Source organism: Salvelinus namaycush, chromosome 5 (assembly GCF_016432855.1).
Source record: "Salvelinus namaycush isolate Seneca chromosome 5, SaNama_1.0, whole genome shotgun sequence".
In the NCBI taxonomy this organism is placed as follows: domain Eukaryota; kingdom Metazoa; phylum Chordata; class Actinopteri; order Salmoniformes; family Salmonidae; genus Salvelinus; species Salvelinus namaycush.
Window position 1 is genome coordinate 48,919,358 of NC_052311.1, and position 14,780 is coordinate 48,934,137.

The window sequence follows — 14,780 nt, forward strand, 5'->3', positions numbered from 1 at the left end:
TGAACAGGGGGGACCTAGATTGTTTCATGAATACAGGGCCTGGTTCATTTGAAAGATTACATCCTGAGGCATTATAATCAGTAGAAAAACAGACTACACACACACACACACACACACACACACACACACACACACACACACACACACACACACACACACACACACACACACACACACACACACACACACACACACACACACACACACACGCACACACACATACACACACACACACACACACACACACACACACACACACACACACACACACACACACACACACACACACACACACACACACAAACACACACACACACACACCGCTCCTATTGTTTTCCACACAGTGGCAGGAAGTTGTCCACATATCCGCAGTGCTTCTGAAAAATAATTGGAGAGAGGGAGGTGGGTGGTAGCAGCACTGGAAGTTGGGGTGTACCACTTTAGATATAAACTGTTCACATGGTCCCATTGTGAATGCGGTCAGGAGCGCAGTGAGACAGTACGTTCTCCAGAAGAGACCCAGAGAGATACCCCACAACACTGTAGCAGAGTACAGTCCTGCCGGACCTGCCATAGCTGGACCAAGGCATTGGACCTAGTAACCGCACTGGTACAGCTGGGAGGATAGTGAGAGAGAGTAGGCTACTGCCGTCTCCATCCTCTCTGGGACCTGCCTGGCTCAATGATGCTGGTGCTGTGGACGGCTGTTCTGTTGGGTTTGAGCAGGTGGTGTCGAGGTGAGTCCATCTTCCAGCTATTATCTTGTTGATATGATGTTCGATACCTGTGAGAGTGAGGTAGAGTCTCTCTAGGTAATCGACTAAAGAAAGGAAGTCCTACATGGTACTTCCTAGGAACCCTGAGGAATGCACAGTGATGCCGAAACGTTGATAAATACCCATTAAATTGATGGGAGTTTATACATGGAGTGTGCGACTTTCTTTATTTTGATACCCAGCAACAAAACATACTTTTTTTTTTTTACATTGATGTTCTCACTTCTATGTTTTATAGATTTCTGAGGATATATCATTAGGAGAAAATACCGTGACGTACTTGACATATACTGCTCGCACATCCTTTCATCATCACTTTATAAGATGCTGCGTGAATGTGTCACTGATTTAAAGATATGACTGACCAAAAAGTGCTTTGCTTGCATAAGAGTCAAAGATTGTACTGTATTTCCTTGAATGTTCACTGCTATACAGTACACCATGTCTAATCCCAACTCTCCTGTGCTATGATTTTATTGTCCCTCACACACCTGCCAAGCCTCTCCATTGTCCCATTCCATTCCATTCCTCATCGCCAGGGTGATGACCTCCGACCTTCATCCAGTCTCAGCCCACTCCATTTCCTGTTGCTATTCGCCTCTCCTGGAAACTTCCTGTTTGTGTCAGGCCTCCTATTTCCCATTTCATGGTTCATGCCAAGGACACACCTTTCATAGCCTGCCTGGCTGGCACAGTACCAAGCATTGTTAACAATGAATGCTTGGTGGTGATAGATACACCTAGGCCTACACAATACACAGCTTGAAAATGTAGGTCAAAGCACAGGTTCTTGCTTGATACAGTAATACAGTATTGTAAATAATGGATGCTTTTATCCAAAGTGATTCAGTTTAAGTTAGTATATTAGTATCAAGTGGGAATCCAACCTTTGTGTGTGTGTGTGTGTGTGTGTGTGTGTGTGTGTGTGTGTGTGTGTGTGTGTGTGTGTGTGTGTGTGTGTGTGTGTGTGTGTGTGTGTGTGTGTGTGTGTGTGTGTGTGTGTGTGTGTGCGTGTGGGTGGGTGTCTGTTTGTGATTCCTCCCCAAGTAGCAGCAGCGTCTCCTGGTGGTGACCCCTGGGCCCAGTGTCCGTCCAGACAGTGTAAGGCCAAGTTTAGAGATGGGTCATGTGATAAAGAGTGCACCGAGCCCGAGTGTCTGAGAGACGGGTTCGACTGTCTGAGGGACAAAGGACGCTGCAAGTAAGACACTGTAGCAGCAGGGAGATCTGAGCTGCATTTCATTCCAGGAAGATGTTCCATCCCCTCTTCCCTTTGTTCACTCTCCTTCATGGATCTGACAGGACTGGATATGTGAAAGCAATATGGTGACTTACTCTTACCCAGTAGTCTCATATTCTGGGTGAGGAGAGTGAATAAGAGCAGAGGGGAGAGAACATTTTCCTGGAATGAAACGCACCCTGCTCTTTCACTTTCCTTTTGTATACATCCAGATGTTTCAGCTGGGGTTCACGCTTTCTCTGCATCCTTCCAACTATCCCCTCTCTCAGTTCAGGCCACATCCACTACTGCCGAGACCACTATGCCAACTCTTACTGTGACCAGGGCTGTGAAAGTGCCGCCTGTGGCTGGGACGGGAGTGACTGTCACAGGCACCACAGCCCTCTGTGGGCTAAGGGTACCCTGCTCCTGCACACCCACGTCCCCCTGCAACACGGCACATTTTCCAACAGTTCCCTTCTCTGGGCCCTCAGCACCCTCCTGCAGACGCCCCTCAAACTGCGCGGCATGGTGCCCCTTGACCCCAGCAAGGACCTCTTCACCTTTAATCCCCAGCAGCTCGAAAACCTGCTGGCTCAAGCTTCTTCGGATGACTCAAATGGGTAACTATGAAGAGATTATGATTTCGCTTCCCCTAATTTTTTTACCTTAACCTAGTCTCTTTTGTTAACATCTCATCAATGTTCTCACTCCCCATCTCTCTGAAACAGTTCTCTCCTATTCCTGCAAGTGGATAACAGGCCGTGCTCCCGTCTTCCTTCTACCTGTTTCCCGTACGCCATCGAAGCAGCTAACTTCCTGCGGGCTGCTACGTCGTCGACTCGTGTGTCGGTCCCCTCTCACCCAGAATTAAAGGCCATTATTAGTGTAAGAGGGGTTGGGGAGGAAATAGGAGGGAGAGAGGAGGACCCAGTTGAGGAAAAAGAGGACACTAATGATGGTATGTATCCTGTTACACAGTGTGTGTGTGTGTGTGTGTGTGTGTGTGTGTGTGTGTGTGTGTGTGTGTGTGTGTGTGTGTGTGTGTGTGTGTGTGTGTGTGTGTGTGTGTGTGTGTGTGTGTGTGTGTGTGTGTTTGAGTACAACCTAATATCTCTGCCCCCCATCTCCACACAGGAGTAACACCTCCATGGATATGGGCTGTGATCGGCGTGGCAACGGGCCTGGTACTGGCTTTGGTCTTGATGGTTGTCTTGGTGATCAGAAGGGTGAGACGACGACGAGCGGAGAGGGAGGGAGGAGGAGAGAGGGTTAGGCACAGATCCACTGTCACTGAGAATGACAGTGGAGCCAATGTGGCCAAGGCATGGGCACAGCACACACCCCACCGAGAGCAGAGGGGCAGGACAGGGAGAGAGAAAGACAGGAATGGGATAAAGAAGAAGAAAGCAAAGGAGGCTGAGAAGAAAAGACGCAGAGAGCCACTGGGGGAGGATGCCCTTCGACTTCGGTGAGTGAAGATGAATGATTATGGGAGAAGTTAGAGGATGTTCAGTCTAGTAAATCAACAGTGCTGTGATCAGATAACAGTTTGCTTCATTGTAATGGGTTGTATGGCTTTCAGTTGTTTCCATTAGGGTCATTTTAACCTAACTGAAGTTTTACTCTGTCTGTAAGATAAAACTGCTGTGTTGGACTACCTCTATTTTACACAATATTAGTGGTACTGTAGTCATATCACTAAGTATGCACAAAGTACAGCTATTCAGAGCATAAACGTATGATTTCAGGCCCCTGAAAAAGGACCTGGATATTGGAAGTGACACTGACTTTACCCAGAGTTCTATGGAGGACATCAACAGGTCCATCTGTGACCACCGAACGCAAGAGCAGAAGCACTACCGCAGCCCCCCGAGCCACCCACAATCACCCACACAACGTAAGATCACCCCCTGATCATTGTTAACATACTATATTAATAGGCTTGTAAAATGATTCATTATTCCTTCACACTAATTTGTCACAGAATAATTTACGGTTTGCACAACGTAACTAAGCATGTAACTAAATTGACTTTCAGCTCCACTTTTAGCCCCCCCAAGAGGATGGGAGAGAAATGCTGTCCCGTCGCCACATCACAGAACACCCAATCAAGTGAGTTCCATAAGTATTCTACATAAATGTCAATATGTTTATTTAAATTTTAGATAACGCTGGTTATTATTTACAGTATTCTATTTTGACCGTACCAAACATTATTTTGCCAGTCTGCTTCGGTTCAATGGTGTGGTCCAGATGGGTCAGTGGTCCTGATTCGTGCGGTCCGGAGTGGGCTTGACCGTGTGGTTCTGGAGCTGCTACGAGCTGGGGTGCCGGTCAACAACACAGACCACACTGGTATCACTTTACTCTCCTAATTTTCCAATTACATTATTAACCAAAATGTAGGCTAGACAGTCAAATAAACCAAGTTAACTGAACTTCCCTGTAGAGTGTCATGGGAGGATTATTGTGCAAATGTATTTTAAAAATCGATATTGCATGGAACAAATGTCCATAAATGTTATGTAGCTTCCATGGGTGTAATAACGAGCTTATAAACACACTGCCTAACATACATATTACTATATTGTATTACTTTGAGGGGTTGAGTAACCAGTGTAACTTACCCCATCTCTCTCTGGTCCTCCCCATGTGTCCCTTCTCTTCTCTTCTGTTCTGGTAAAACCTCCATTGCTTCCCACTCTTCCCATTCCTCTCTACAGCACCCCTGCTGCCCCCCTCTCAAACTGATACAGAAGTTAATGGGCCCTAGTGCCCAGGCAGTGTGGATGTACCATATTAACCTTCATTGCTCTTCTCTCTCTCTCTCTCTCTCTCTCTCTCTCTCTCTCTCTCTCTCTCTCTCTCTCTCTCTCACACACTATATCTCGCTGTCTCTCTCTCGGGCTGATTCCCTAGTCCCTCACCATCATTTTCATTCTCATTCCCTCCCTTTCAAAATCTCCCTCTTTCCCATCTTTCACCCTTTGGGCTTGACTCTGTTGTATAATGTTTGTTCACTGGCTGACTTACTCCCTCTCTTTCTGTACTGAACTCCCACCTTCCTTCCCTCACCTTCCTCCACTTGAAATGCACTCTCTCTCCCAGGAAGATCAGCCCTCCACTGGGCATGCTCAGTTAACCACCTCTCCTTGACAAGAACCCTCACTCGCTACGGTGCTGCGGTGGACCTACAGGACAACAAGGTACCAAGGCCAGCAGAAGCCTCTGCTTTTATGATAATTCACATACTTGTATGAAGATTTAGGAAGAGGAACTTCGAAGAAACTATGCAGTTAAATCTGCGTAGAATGGTTCAACTTTAGGGTACTCCAATATTATTGCTTCGACACTCCCATTCTCTGATATATACCACTCCCATTCTCTGATAGGGTGAGACTGCTCTGTTCCTCTCCGCCCTCCACGGTTGCTACGACACCGCCCGGTTCCTGCTCCTGAACGGAGCCAATCAGGATCTGTCTGATCGCAGAGGACGCCGGGCACTGGATGTTGCCCGAGAGGGCATTCATCATCAAGTCCTGGAGCTCCTACTGGCTCACAGGGTTCAGAGAGGGCCTATTCCTATGGACCAAGCCAATGATATGCTGTGGGATGAGCGTGCCTTGCTGTATAGCCAATGGGTGAATTCCCCTGGGCTCCCTGGGAGAAGTGCCTCCTTCTCTGGTGTCATAGGGCATCGGGATATGTCTTCGCCTCCACCAAGGTAAAGTCTTGTGGCATTTGGCACATCTACTCACAATAACATTTAGCAATTTACTCATCTTGATAAGGCAAGTTCATCACTGCCTACCTGTCTGATCTCCCTCTTCTTTTGACAGTGATTGGTCAATGGGCAGAGTGCAGTGCCCTTCCCCTCAGAACTGGCGGCCACAGCTCAACCAATCAGCGACCGCATTGGTTACCCCAAGAATCATGGGTCGTCCACCACGGCCAATCAGCACTCTGCAGGAGGTTACCTCAGAGGACGAAGATCGTGAAAGGCCCCTGGAAGTCCCGAGAGCATCGACACCGCACTTCCTGTTACCCCAGCCTGCTCCTCGACAGCGGTCCTTCTCCTGTACCCAGAATGCACTGCAGCGTCGCTCCAGTTCACAGCAGCCTGAACCGACTTATGTTGCCTTATCAGAGAAAATAGCCAATGAGCCCATAGAAAGAGTGATCATAGTCCCTCCTACAGATGCTCCCACCCATTCAGATCGCAGATCAATAGTCGATAGTAGCGACAACCCCAGCAGGGCAGCGCCAGAGGTTGAGGCAGCAAGTTTTAAAAAGGCAGACCAGAAAGCCCGAAGTGAGAAGCTAAATAACCACATGCCTGACTCTAACCAAACAGCTTTGTAAGGGAGAGGGCTCTGCTGTGAGATATCATGCTGAAATTACCCCAAATACCATCATGTCAATCATGTGCTGTTTACATTTTCTGTAAAAGGCCCATTGCCCCTAAATAACAGTAGATTCACAGACGGGATATAAACTCAGTCAATAAATGAGTAACTTAATTTACTCTAAATATCTAAATCAATAAACGATGAATGTGCATTTTTTTCTTCTTCTGCCATATTAGGAGGTGACCTGTCTCTCTTATGCTAATATCAACCAATCAAGACAAACCAACTGACTGTGAATACAGAGTCTTTATTGTAAAAGAGGTAGAGAGAATACAGGTGTTTTTCACTCACTGTACAGAATGACAGCACTGTTGATATACTCATTCAAACTGTTAACATAACCAGCACACACACTTCATTCATGATATTGACACACACAGACAAACAAGCCCAGTAGAAAATAGAAAACAAACACACAAAATCTTTGGATTTTCTCTATTGCCCCCACATCCTCTAAATGCAACTATATCTGAGCTTCAAACGAAAATTCTAATATATTTGTAACAGCATTAATAATATAGCCTAATAAAACAATGGTAATGCAATTTCCCAAGCCTCCCTGCCCACATACCACAGTAACATATAAAGTAGTGGAAAACAAAACCCATGATCCCAATACAAAACAACACACACACACACACACACACAAAATCACACATTCAGCTCATACAAACATAATGAACAGTATCATTGGACAGTAAGAAACAGAAAATACATACAAAAACTGCAGCCAAGTAAGAGTGATATCATTCTTTCAGTCTTTTTCCGTTGTCAATCTTTCCATCTATGTCATCGACACAAAGTGGGCAGGGCCATCAGTCAGAGTCCCCTGAGTGGTCGTTTCCTGGGGAAGTGGCAGAGGGGGGCGTGTTTTGCCCTTGCCAGTTCCCATTAGTCTGCCAAAGAGAAAAAGACATGTGGTGACTTGTAGTGGCATTAACCTACATTAACCCCTCTCCACTCCAATACAACTCCTCCACAAGCTTGTTGCTGTGAATGAGAATGTGCTCTCAATTAGTTACGAGCTAAAATAAAGATGATATGTAACATGAAGTGAATGACAGTGAAGTTCCATACTTGTGCTCCCATGTAGACAGGCTGCTCTCCATTCATTGGTGGAACACCCAGGAAAAGGTCTGGTCCAGTGAGTGAGAAGCCCCCCGATCCTGTGGAGGAACAAAAGGGGAGACGTCTTTAATAAGGGCTACTAGGCCTACAACATCAGCCTGGTCCCAGATCTGATCCTGTGGAGGAACAAAAGGGGAGACGTCTTTAATAAGGGCTAGTAGGCCTACAACATCAGCCTGGTCCCAGATCTGATCCTGTGGAGGAACAAAAGGGGAGATGTCTTTAATAGGGGCTACTAGGCCTACAACATCAGCCTGGTCCCAGATCTGATTGCGCTGTAAAACCGACTTCTATTGTTGGGCAAGGAGTTGGCACGACAGCACAAAAGGCCCAATTCCGACTTAGAAAATGACGCCTTTTTATTTTTTTATTTTATCCCATTTTCTCCCCAATTTTCGTGGTATCCAATCGCTAGTAATTACTATCTTGTCTCATCGCTACAACTCCCGTACGGGCTCGGGAGAGACGAAGGTCGAAAGCCATGCGTCCTCCGAAGCACAACCCAACCAAGCCGCCCTGCTTCTTAACACAGCGCGCCTCCAACCCGGAAGCCAGCCGCACCAATGTGTCGGAGGAAACACCGTGTACCTGGCCCCCTTGGTTAGCGCGCACTGCGCCCGGCCCGCCACAGGAGTCGCTGGAGCGCGATGAGACAAGGAAATCCCTACCGGCCAAACCCTCCCTAACCCGGACGACGCTATGCCAATTGTGCGTCGCCCCACGGACCTCCCGGTCGCGGCCGGCTGCGACAGAGCCTGGGCGCGAACCCAGAGACTCTGGTGGCGCAGTTAGCACTGCGATGCAGTGCCCTAGACCACTGCGCCACCCGGGAGGCCCACGCCTTTCTTACGAAGGCCTTTCCTACGCACTTCTCAGTAGTTGTAATTCAGACGTATCTTATTCAGTTGCGTAACGGGCTTTGCAGACATGGTTCCCTTGCGTGTGCTGATTAAATGTAATTCAACCGCTGAAAACCCTCCCACTTGCTGGTCAACAGATTTTCTTGTGGAGTTTTCATTCAATAGGGTTTTCAGCACATTTATTTTAAGCCATCCCTTTAAATATGGTATACCTTTTAGTTCGAATTTTGTTGACAGACCCAACAGAATATATCGAGAGAATGGGTTCAGAATATTAGGGATCAATCAAAGAAAGACATCTAAATATATGCATATTCGTCTCCGTTTCAGCACCAATTGGTAGATTTAAAATATACTCTAGGGTAGGAAAGTATTTATGAAAAGAGAAGAACTTTGAATGGGATGAGTGGGAGCGTCAAGAGACCAGAGGTGACAGAGCGGGTTGGAGTGTAAGGTTGGAGCATAGTCTGACGGTACGGAGGGGCAGTTCCCCTTGCTGCTCCGTAACACAAAAACACTAACAACCCATCCATTTCTACTACCAATTGAACCATAAACTCAAAACAGTGTGTATCACTAGGCCTGGCTTCCTTTCCTCAGCTCCTACCTGTTGAGTTGGGCGTGTGTGGAGAGTCCTCGTTCTGTGTCGCCACGATGGCTGTCTTCATGGCATAGATGTTGGCCTCCTCTTGGAACTTCCCAATGTTCTTCTTGTAGCGGATTCTCTTGTTGCCAAACCAGTTGCACACCTGTTCAGTTAACAAGCCAGTAAGAGGCTGGTCAATGGAGTCAACTGTATATGGGCGTATCAATGGGTGAGCTAATAGTAAATATATGACGCATATACTTATACTTATGACACGAGGTTACCTGAGAGACAGTGATGCTACACTGTTTGGCTAGTTCTTCTTTGGCCTCTTCACTGGGGTAAGGGTTGGCGAGATGGGAGTAGAAATACTCGTTCAGGACTTCCGTCGCCTGCTTGCTGAAGTTACGTCTCTTACGCCTGACAACACAAAGGTGAGTGTGTTGAGAGTGGGCATGCAACCCAGGCAGAAGTACCCATTTCACAACTACAGTAACAACTGATATTGACACACAATAGTCATTCACAACCTGCACTGTAATAACATGATTATGCACTGTAAATATGACTGGTATGACCATGAACCACTGTTCATTTATGGAATGTTTTATTCTTCATTAAAAATACTACCTGTATATGAATTGTAATTCACTGTCATGGCAAGTTTTGACAGGTGTTATGTCACCCCAATAACAGTGTTACACGCTGACCTGGCGTCGAGGAAGCGGGACCTCAGGATCATGACGGCCTCGCAGGTGCTCTGCTTGAGTTGTGTCTGGATGGAGCTGAACTTGCGGTGGATGATGGCCACCATGCGCTCAATCTCCCTCGGTGACACCGGCCGCGTACGTGACTGCTCCCTCAGGAGGTTCATCACGTGGGTAGTGAACTCACTACAGGCCTACAGGAGACACGGAGAGAGAGAGAGAGAGAGAGAGAGAGAGAGAAAGAGAGAGAGAGAGAGAGAGAGAGAGAGAGAGAGAGGGGGGATTGGAGACAGATATGACAGTCAGTTGAGCTCAAAGGATGCAAGTCAACAGCGGGCCGACACTGTTGACGTTGGTCATTTATGTTCATGTTCAATTATCTCACCTAAATTATAACATCACCTCATTTTAGTTTACTTCGCTAAAGGGTGTAATTTTCAGTGGGTGCAATGTGTCAAGTCCCTCCACCTCAAATCAAGTACAGCCACTGACCCCAGCACACATGTATGTCAGAGTCGATATGAGTTTGAATCCAGCCCACTGCTCTTTGACTCACCCTCCCTCTATCTTCCCAACACTTTACTATCTCTTCAATAAAGCAAAAAAAAAAACAATACAAAAGGATTGGGACTGCCCCACTGCTTGAAAAAAAAAAAACTAGAAAAGTACCTGGTCATATTTCTCCATCTCAGTGTGATAGATGTTGCGAATCTGGCTCAACTTGCTTTTGTAGTCTGAGTGTTCCAGTGAGCTGTCTGGAGACATGCCTCCCGAGCTGGTGGCTGCGGACACCGCCGCTGCCGCCCCGCCACCTTTCTCCGGCCCAGCCACACCCTCCGCCAGCAGCATGTTGTCCAATCGCACCAGCTGTGGGTCCTGTGATTCTTCCTCCTGAGCATTTCGCATTGATAGGCCTGCAACAAGAGAGGTCTGTCAATCTGATTCATGGTAAATTAAGAGTTACAATGTCTCCTATTACACTGAACAAAAATATAAATGCAGCATGCAACAATTTCAAATATGTTACTGAGTTACAGTTCCGTGCTTCTACACCTGCATTGCTTGCTGTTTGGGGTTTTGGGCTGGGTTTCTGTACAGCACTTTGAGATATCAGCTGATGTACGAAGGGCTATATGAATAAATTTGATTTGATTTGATATAAGGTAATCTGTCAATTGAAATACATTCATTAATAACCTACTAACCTATTGATTTCACATGACTGGGAATACAGATATGCAGATTTGCATCTGTTGGTCACAGATACCTAAAAAAAAAAAGAAGTAGGGGCTTGGATATGAAAACCAGCCAGTATCTGGTGTGGCCACCATTTGCCTCATGCAGCACGACACATCTCCTTCACATTGAGTTGATCAGGCTATTTATTGTGGCCTCTGGAATGTTGTCCCACTCCCCTTCAATGGCTGTGCAAAGTTGCTGGATATTGGCGGTAACTGGAAAACACTGTCGTACGCGTCAATCCAGAGCATCCCAAACATGCTCAATGGGCGACATTGTGCAGTCCATGGAAGAACTGGGACATTTTCAGCTTCCAGGAACTGTGTACAGATCCTTGTGACATGGGGCCTTACATTATCATGCGAAACATGAGATGCTGGCGGCAGATGAATGGCACGACAATGGGCCTCAGGATCTCGTCACGGTATCTCTGTGCATTCAAATTTCCATAGATATAATGCAATTGTGTTCGTTGTTCGTAGCTTATGCCTGCCCATACCATAATCTCACCTCCACCATAGGGTGCTCTGTTCACATCGCTGACATCAGCAAACCACTCGCCCACATGTCTGCCATCTGCCCAGTACAGTGAAAACCGGGATTCATCCGTGAAGAGCACACTTCTCCTGCGTGCCATATCCATCGAAGGTAAGCATTTGCCCACTGAAGTTGATTACGCCGCCGAACTGAAGTCAGGTCAAGAAATTCTTCTGTTGTGCATTCCCACAGTTTCATCACCAGTCCGGATGGCTGTTCTCAGATGATCCTGCAGGTGAAGAAGCCGGATGTGGAGGTCATGGGCTGGCGTGGTTACACAAGGTCTGCTTTGTGAGGTGGTTGGATGTACCAGCCAAATTCTCTAAAACAACGTTAGAGGCGGCTTATGGTAGAGAAATGAACATTAATTTCTCTGGCAACAGCTCTGGTGGACATTCCTGCAGTCTGCATACCAATTGCACACTACCTAAAGTTATCTGTGACATAACTGCACATTTTAGAGTGGCCTTTTACTGTCCTCTGCACATGGTGCACCTGTGTAATGATCACGCAGTTTAATCAGCTTCCTGATATGCCACACCTGTCAGGTGGATTGATTATCTTGGCAAAGGAGAAATGCTCACTAACATGGGATGTAAACAAATTTGTGCACAAAAATGCGTATGGAAAATTTCTGGGATATTTTATTTCAGCTCATGAAACATGGGACACTTTACTTGTTGCGTTTACATTTTTGTTCAGTGTATATTAAAATATCCCTCTGAGGTACAGACTCGGAGAAGCACTTTGTGGATGAAACAAATAAAGGAAGGGTCATCTTGCGGCACTATTTGAAAAGTTATCATACACAATACATCTTTGTTGAAAATGTAAAATAGCTAGAGAATTTTCTAACTGTCATCTAACTGCATGGATTATGCGCAACTCATTATTATTGTGATGGAGCCAACATCTTCTTCTGTTTTCATCACAGATGGCCAGAAACTTTAAAACGAATTAGCAACAACTTTAAAATCAAACAAAGGGTTTCAATTAGTGAAAATTAACTTACCTGTTTTCTCTTTGATCTCACATAAGACGCTGAACAAAGCTGGTTTCATTCGATGGCAATTCAATGCGTGTTTTCTGACGATTGGAAAAAAATATTATTGTTATTATTAGCTAGCTAACTAACGTTAGCTACTGTAGCTGTATATCTAGCCAGCTATTTAGCAACGAGCCATTAGCACCAACAAAATATTTGTTAGATAGCTAGCTCCCTGCTTTCAGACGCGTTATATAGCTAGCTAACGTTAGCTAGATGTAATTCACAACAACAAACATCGGCTCTGTTGTTCGTGACCTTTAAACTGGAGTTCACTGCAGCCTGCTAAGCTAACGTTGGCTACGTAATGCTATGGCTAGCTAGCAGCAGCTACAATATGTAGCTAATATATTAACATTTTATTCGTAGAACAAATGTAGCATGAAATGGATAATGCCAAGATTATGGCCACAATCCGTTTATAATATCTTGCTATTCATATACATGTAAATCTAACCGGCTAACGCGTTAGTAGTAACACATTAGCAAGCTAACAATAAAGCAATAGAGCATAGCTAGCTAACTGGCCAGTTTTAGCTTAGCAAGAATTCACCCTCTTCGTCGAGTTAGCCACAAAAAAAAATCACAACAACAACAAGCGTGTAAATAGACCAGGGGAAGAAGTAATAACTATTTAATAAACAACGTATCATGACACAAAGCCAGTTAACTAGCTAGCAACGTTGGCTACCTAGCTAGCTTATTAAAAAACTTCAAAGTACAAAAAATTTGAAAACTTCTGAAAACTTTAGCTAACTCTTGGCCATTGAGCAAATTTGCAGAAATGTGTAGCTAAATCTGAATAAGTTATAAACAATTGTGACTAACTTTGCTTGTGCTTCGTCCAAACTTTGGTCGGTGATGGTCATGATTTGTTGCAATATGTCGCCAATGTCTCTGCGGCTTTCATGTCCATTTTCTGCGCCTTCGTGGCCCGTGTCCCCGTCGGAGCGGTGGTGGGAAGATGGATGAACCGAGTTTAGAGGGTGCATACTCGGGTGAGAGCTCAGGCCAAGGCCCCGGCCGTTAGAGGGCCCGTTGCCAGTGAGAGGCTGCTGCTGCAACATCCTGAGCGGCACACAGTGGCGCCGACGAGTAATCACAGTCACACACCCTTCACAACTCAAATACTAGAGCAGGCCTGCACTAGAGTCCCCTAGCGATTGACTAAGAAAGAGTCTCGAACAAGAATGTTCATAAAATTCGAATTGTACTCCAGACAGAGGCCATCGGCTACTGTACTAGGGATATTCATAGCTATGACTTTTAAACGAAGTAATTATTCTGAACAATCAGTTAGATGGATATAACTATGAGGCAACGGCGTGTGTAGGCCTATGTGTATGTGTAAAAGAGAAACAGAAAAAGAGAGAAGAGGGGGATCTTTCAATCTGCAAGTAGCCTAATACATTGAGCATTTGCATCCATGATGGGGGAGGGATCATCTTCTGATTTCATATCAGTTAATGTAATAATGCATCAGCTTCATAATAAGGTCACAGGTCTTTACCAATCAAATCATCAACAATTTTTTTCATCACGTTTTATTTGTCATGCTTCGTAAACAACAGATGTAGACTTACAGTGAAATCCTTACTCTCGGGCCCTTTGTCACATGCTTCGTAAATAACAGGTGTTGACTAACAGTGAAATTGTCAGGATTTGGCCAGGATTGTTCAGATTTTGGTCACTAGATGCCCCCATTGTGCTTTTTTGACCCTTTTGTTTTTTCCCTTGTTCCAGTTATTATTTGCACCTGTGCTTCATTTCCCTTGAAAGTATTTAAACCCTTAGTGTTCCTCAGTTCTTTGCTCTGTGTTTGTATGTTAGCACCCAGCCCCAGCCATGCTGTGAACATTTGTTTCTCTAGTTGGATTTTCTTGAGGTACTCTGGTTTTGTTCTTGTTTATTTTTGATTATTCTTTTGAGGTTTGTTTTTTCCCTGCTGTTCTTACCACTTTGTGGATTTTCCTTGTGTCTTGGAGGATATACATTTTTTCTCTTGGAATTACTTTTGATGTTGTGGATTTATATTTTTTTGCCTGAAGATCTTTTCCTTTTTACTTTATTTAAATCACTGTCTGTAGTACTGCTGTGTCTGCCTCATCTTCTGGGTTCTGCTGACTATTAGTGGCTAAGTGACTGTTTCTCACACCGGAGACCCGAGTTCGTAACCGGGTCCTGACAGAAATTCTTACTTTCGGGCCCTTCTCAACAATGTAGACAAAAATAGAAAAATAATAACACAAGGAATAAATACACCATGAGTAA

General features: G+C 45.3%; 2 protein-coding genes across 5 annotated transcripts; one reads left to right on the forward strand and one right to left on the reverse strand.

Moving 5' to 3' along the window:
- Positions 1 to 443: 443 nt before the first annotated feature.
- On the forward strand, positions 444 to 7,086 carry LOC120048384 (neurogenic locus notch homolog protein 1-like). Of its 4 annotated transcripts, none has more exons than XM_038994314.1 (11): positions 444 to 737; positions 1,824 to 1,977; positions 2,286 to 2,618; positions 2,727 to 2,956; positions 3,133 to 3,466; positions 3,747 to 3,895; positions 4,049 to 4,110; positions 4,224 to 4,353; positions 5,107 to 5,204; positions 5,391 to 5,722; positions 5,838 to 7,086. In XM_038994314.1, exons 1-11 carry the CDS (start codon positions 683 to 685, stop codon positions 6,358 to 6,360), a joined length of 2,400 nt encoding a protein of 799 aa, XP_038850242.1. In that variant the 5' UTR covers positions 444 to 682; the 3' UTR covers positions 6,361 to 7,086. The 4 variants fall into 4 exon arrangements, with proteins under 4 accessions (XP_038850242.1, XP_038850240.1, XP_038850243.1 ...); XM_038994312.1 differs by having other exon boundaries at positions 445 to 737; positions 4,037 to 4,110; XM_038994315.1 differs by having other exon boundaries at positions 445 to 737; positions 2,490 to 2,618; positions 4,037 to 4,110.
- On the reverse strand, positions 6,635 to 13,619 carry LOC120048385 (pre-B-cell leukemia transcription factor 1-like). Its single transcript, XM_038994316.1, has 8 exons — positions 13,338 to 13,619; positions 12,477 to 12,550; positions 10,358 to 10,602; positions 9,692 to 9,882; positions 9,266 to 9,401; positions 9,003 to 9,144; positions 7,485 to 7,573; positions 6,635 to 7,303 (listed from the first exon to the last, which is right to left on the reverse strand). Exons 1-8 carry the CDS (start codon positions 13,574 to 13,576, stop codon positions 7,223 to 7,225), a joined length of 1,197 nt encoding a protein of 398 aa, XP_038850244.1. The 5' UTR covers positions 13,577 to 13,619; the 3' UTR covers positions 6,635 to 7,222.
- Positions 13,620 to 14,780: the final 1,161 nt, after the last annotated feature.

Bases quoted from the DNA above. Each gene is read 5' to 3' on its own strand.
- LOC120048384 (XM_038994312.1), top strand. From the start codon at position 683: ATGATGCTGGTGCTGTGGACGGCTGTTCTGTTGGGTTTGAGCAGGTGG. The intron at 738-1,823 runs GTGAGTCCATCT...TTCCTCCCCAAG, and splicing joins TTTGAGCAGGTGGTGTCGAG to TAGCAGCAGCGTCTCCTGGT. The intron at 2,619-2,726 runs GTAACTATGAAG...TCTCTGAAACAG, and splicing joins TCTTCGGATGACTCAAATGG to TTCTCTCCTATTCCTGCAAG.
- LOC120048385 (XM_038994316.1), bottom strand. From the start codon at position 13,576: ATGTTGCAGCAGCAGCCTCTCACTGGCAACGGGCCCTCTAACGGCCGG. The intron at 10,603-12,476 runs GTAAGTTAATTT...CTCTTGTTGCAG, and splicing joins TGAGATCAAAGAGAAAACAG to GCCTATCAATGCGAAATGCT. The intron at 9,402-9,691 runs GTCAGCGTGTAA...TTGTGTTGTCAG, and splicing joins TCCCGCTTCCTCGACGCCAG to GCGTAAGAGACGTAACTTCA.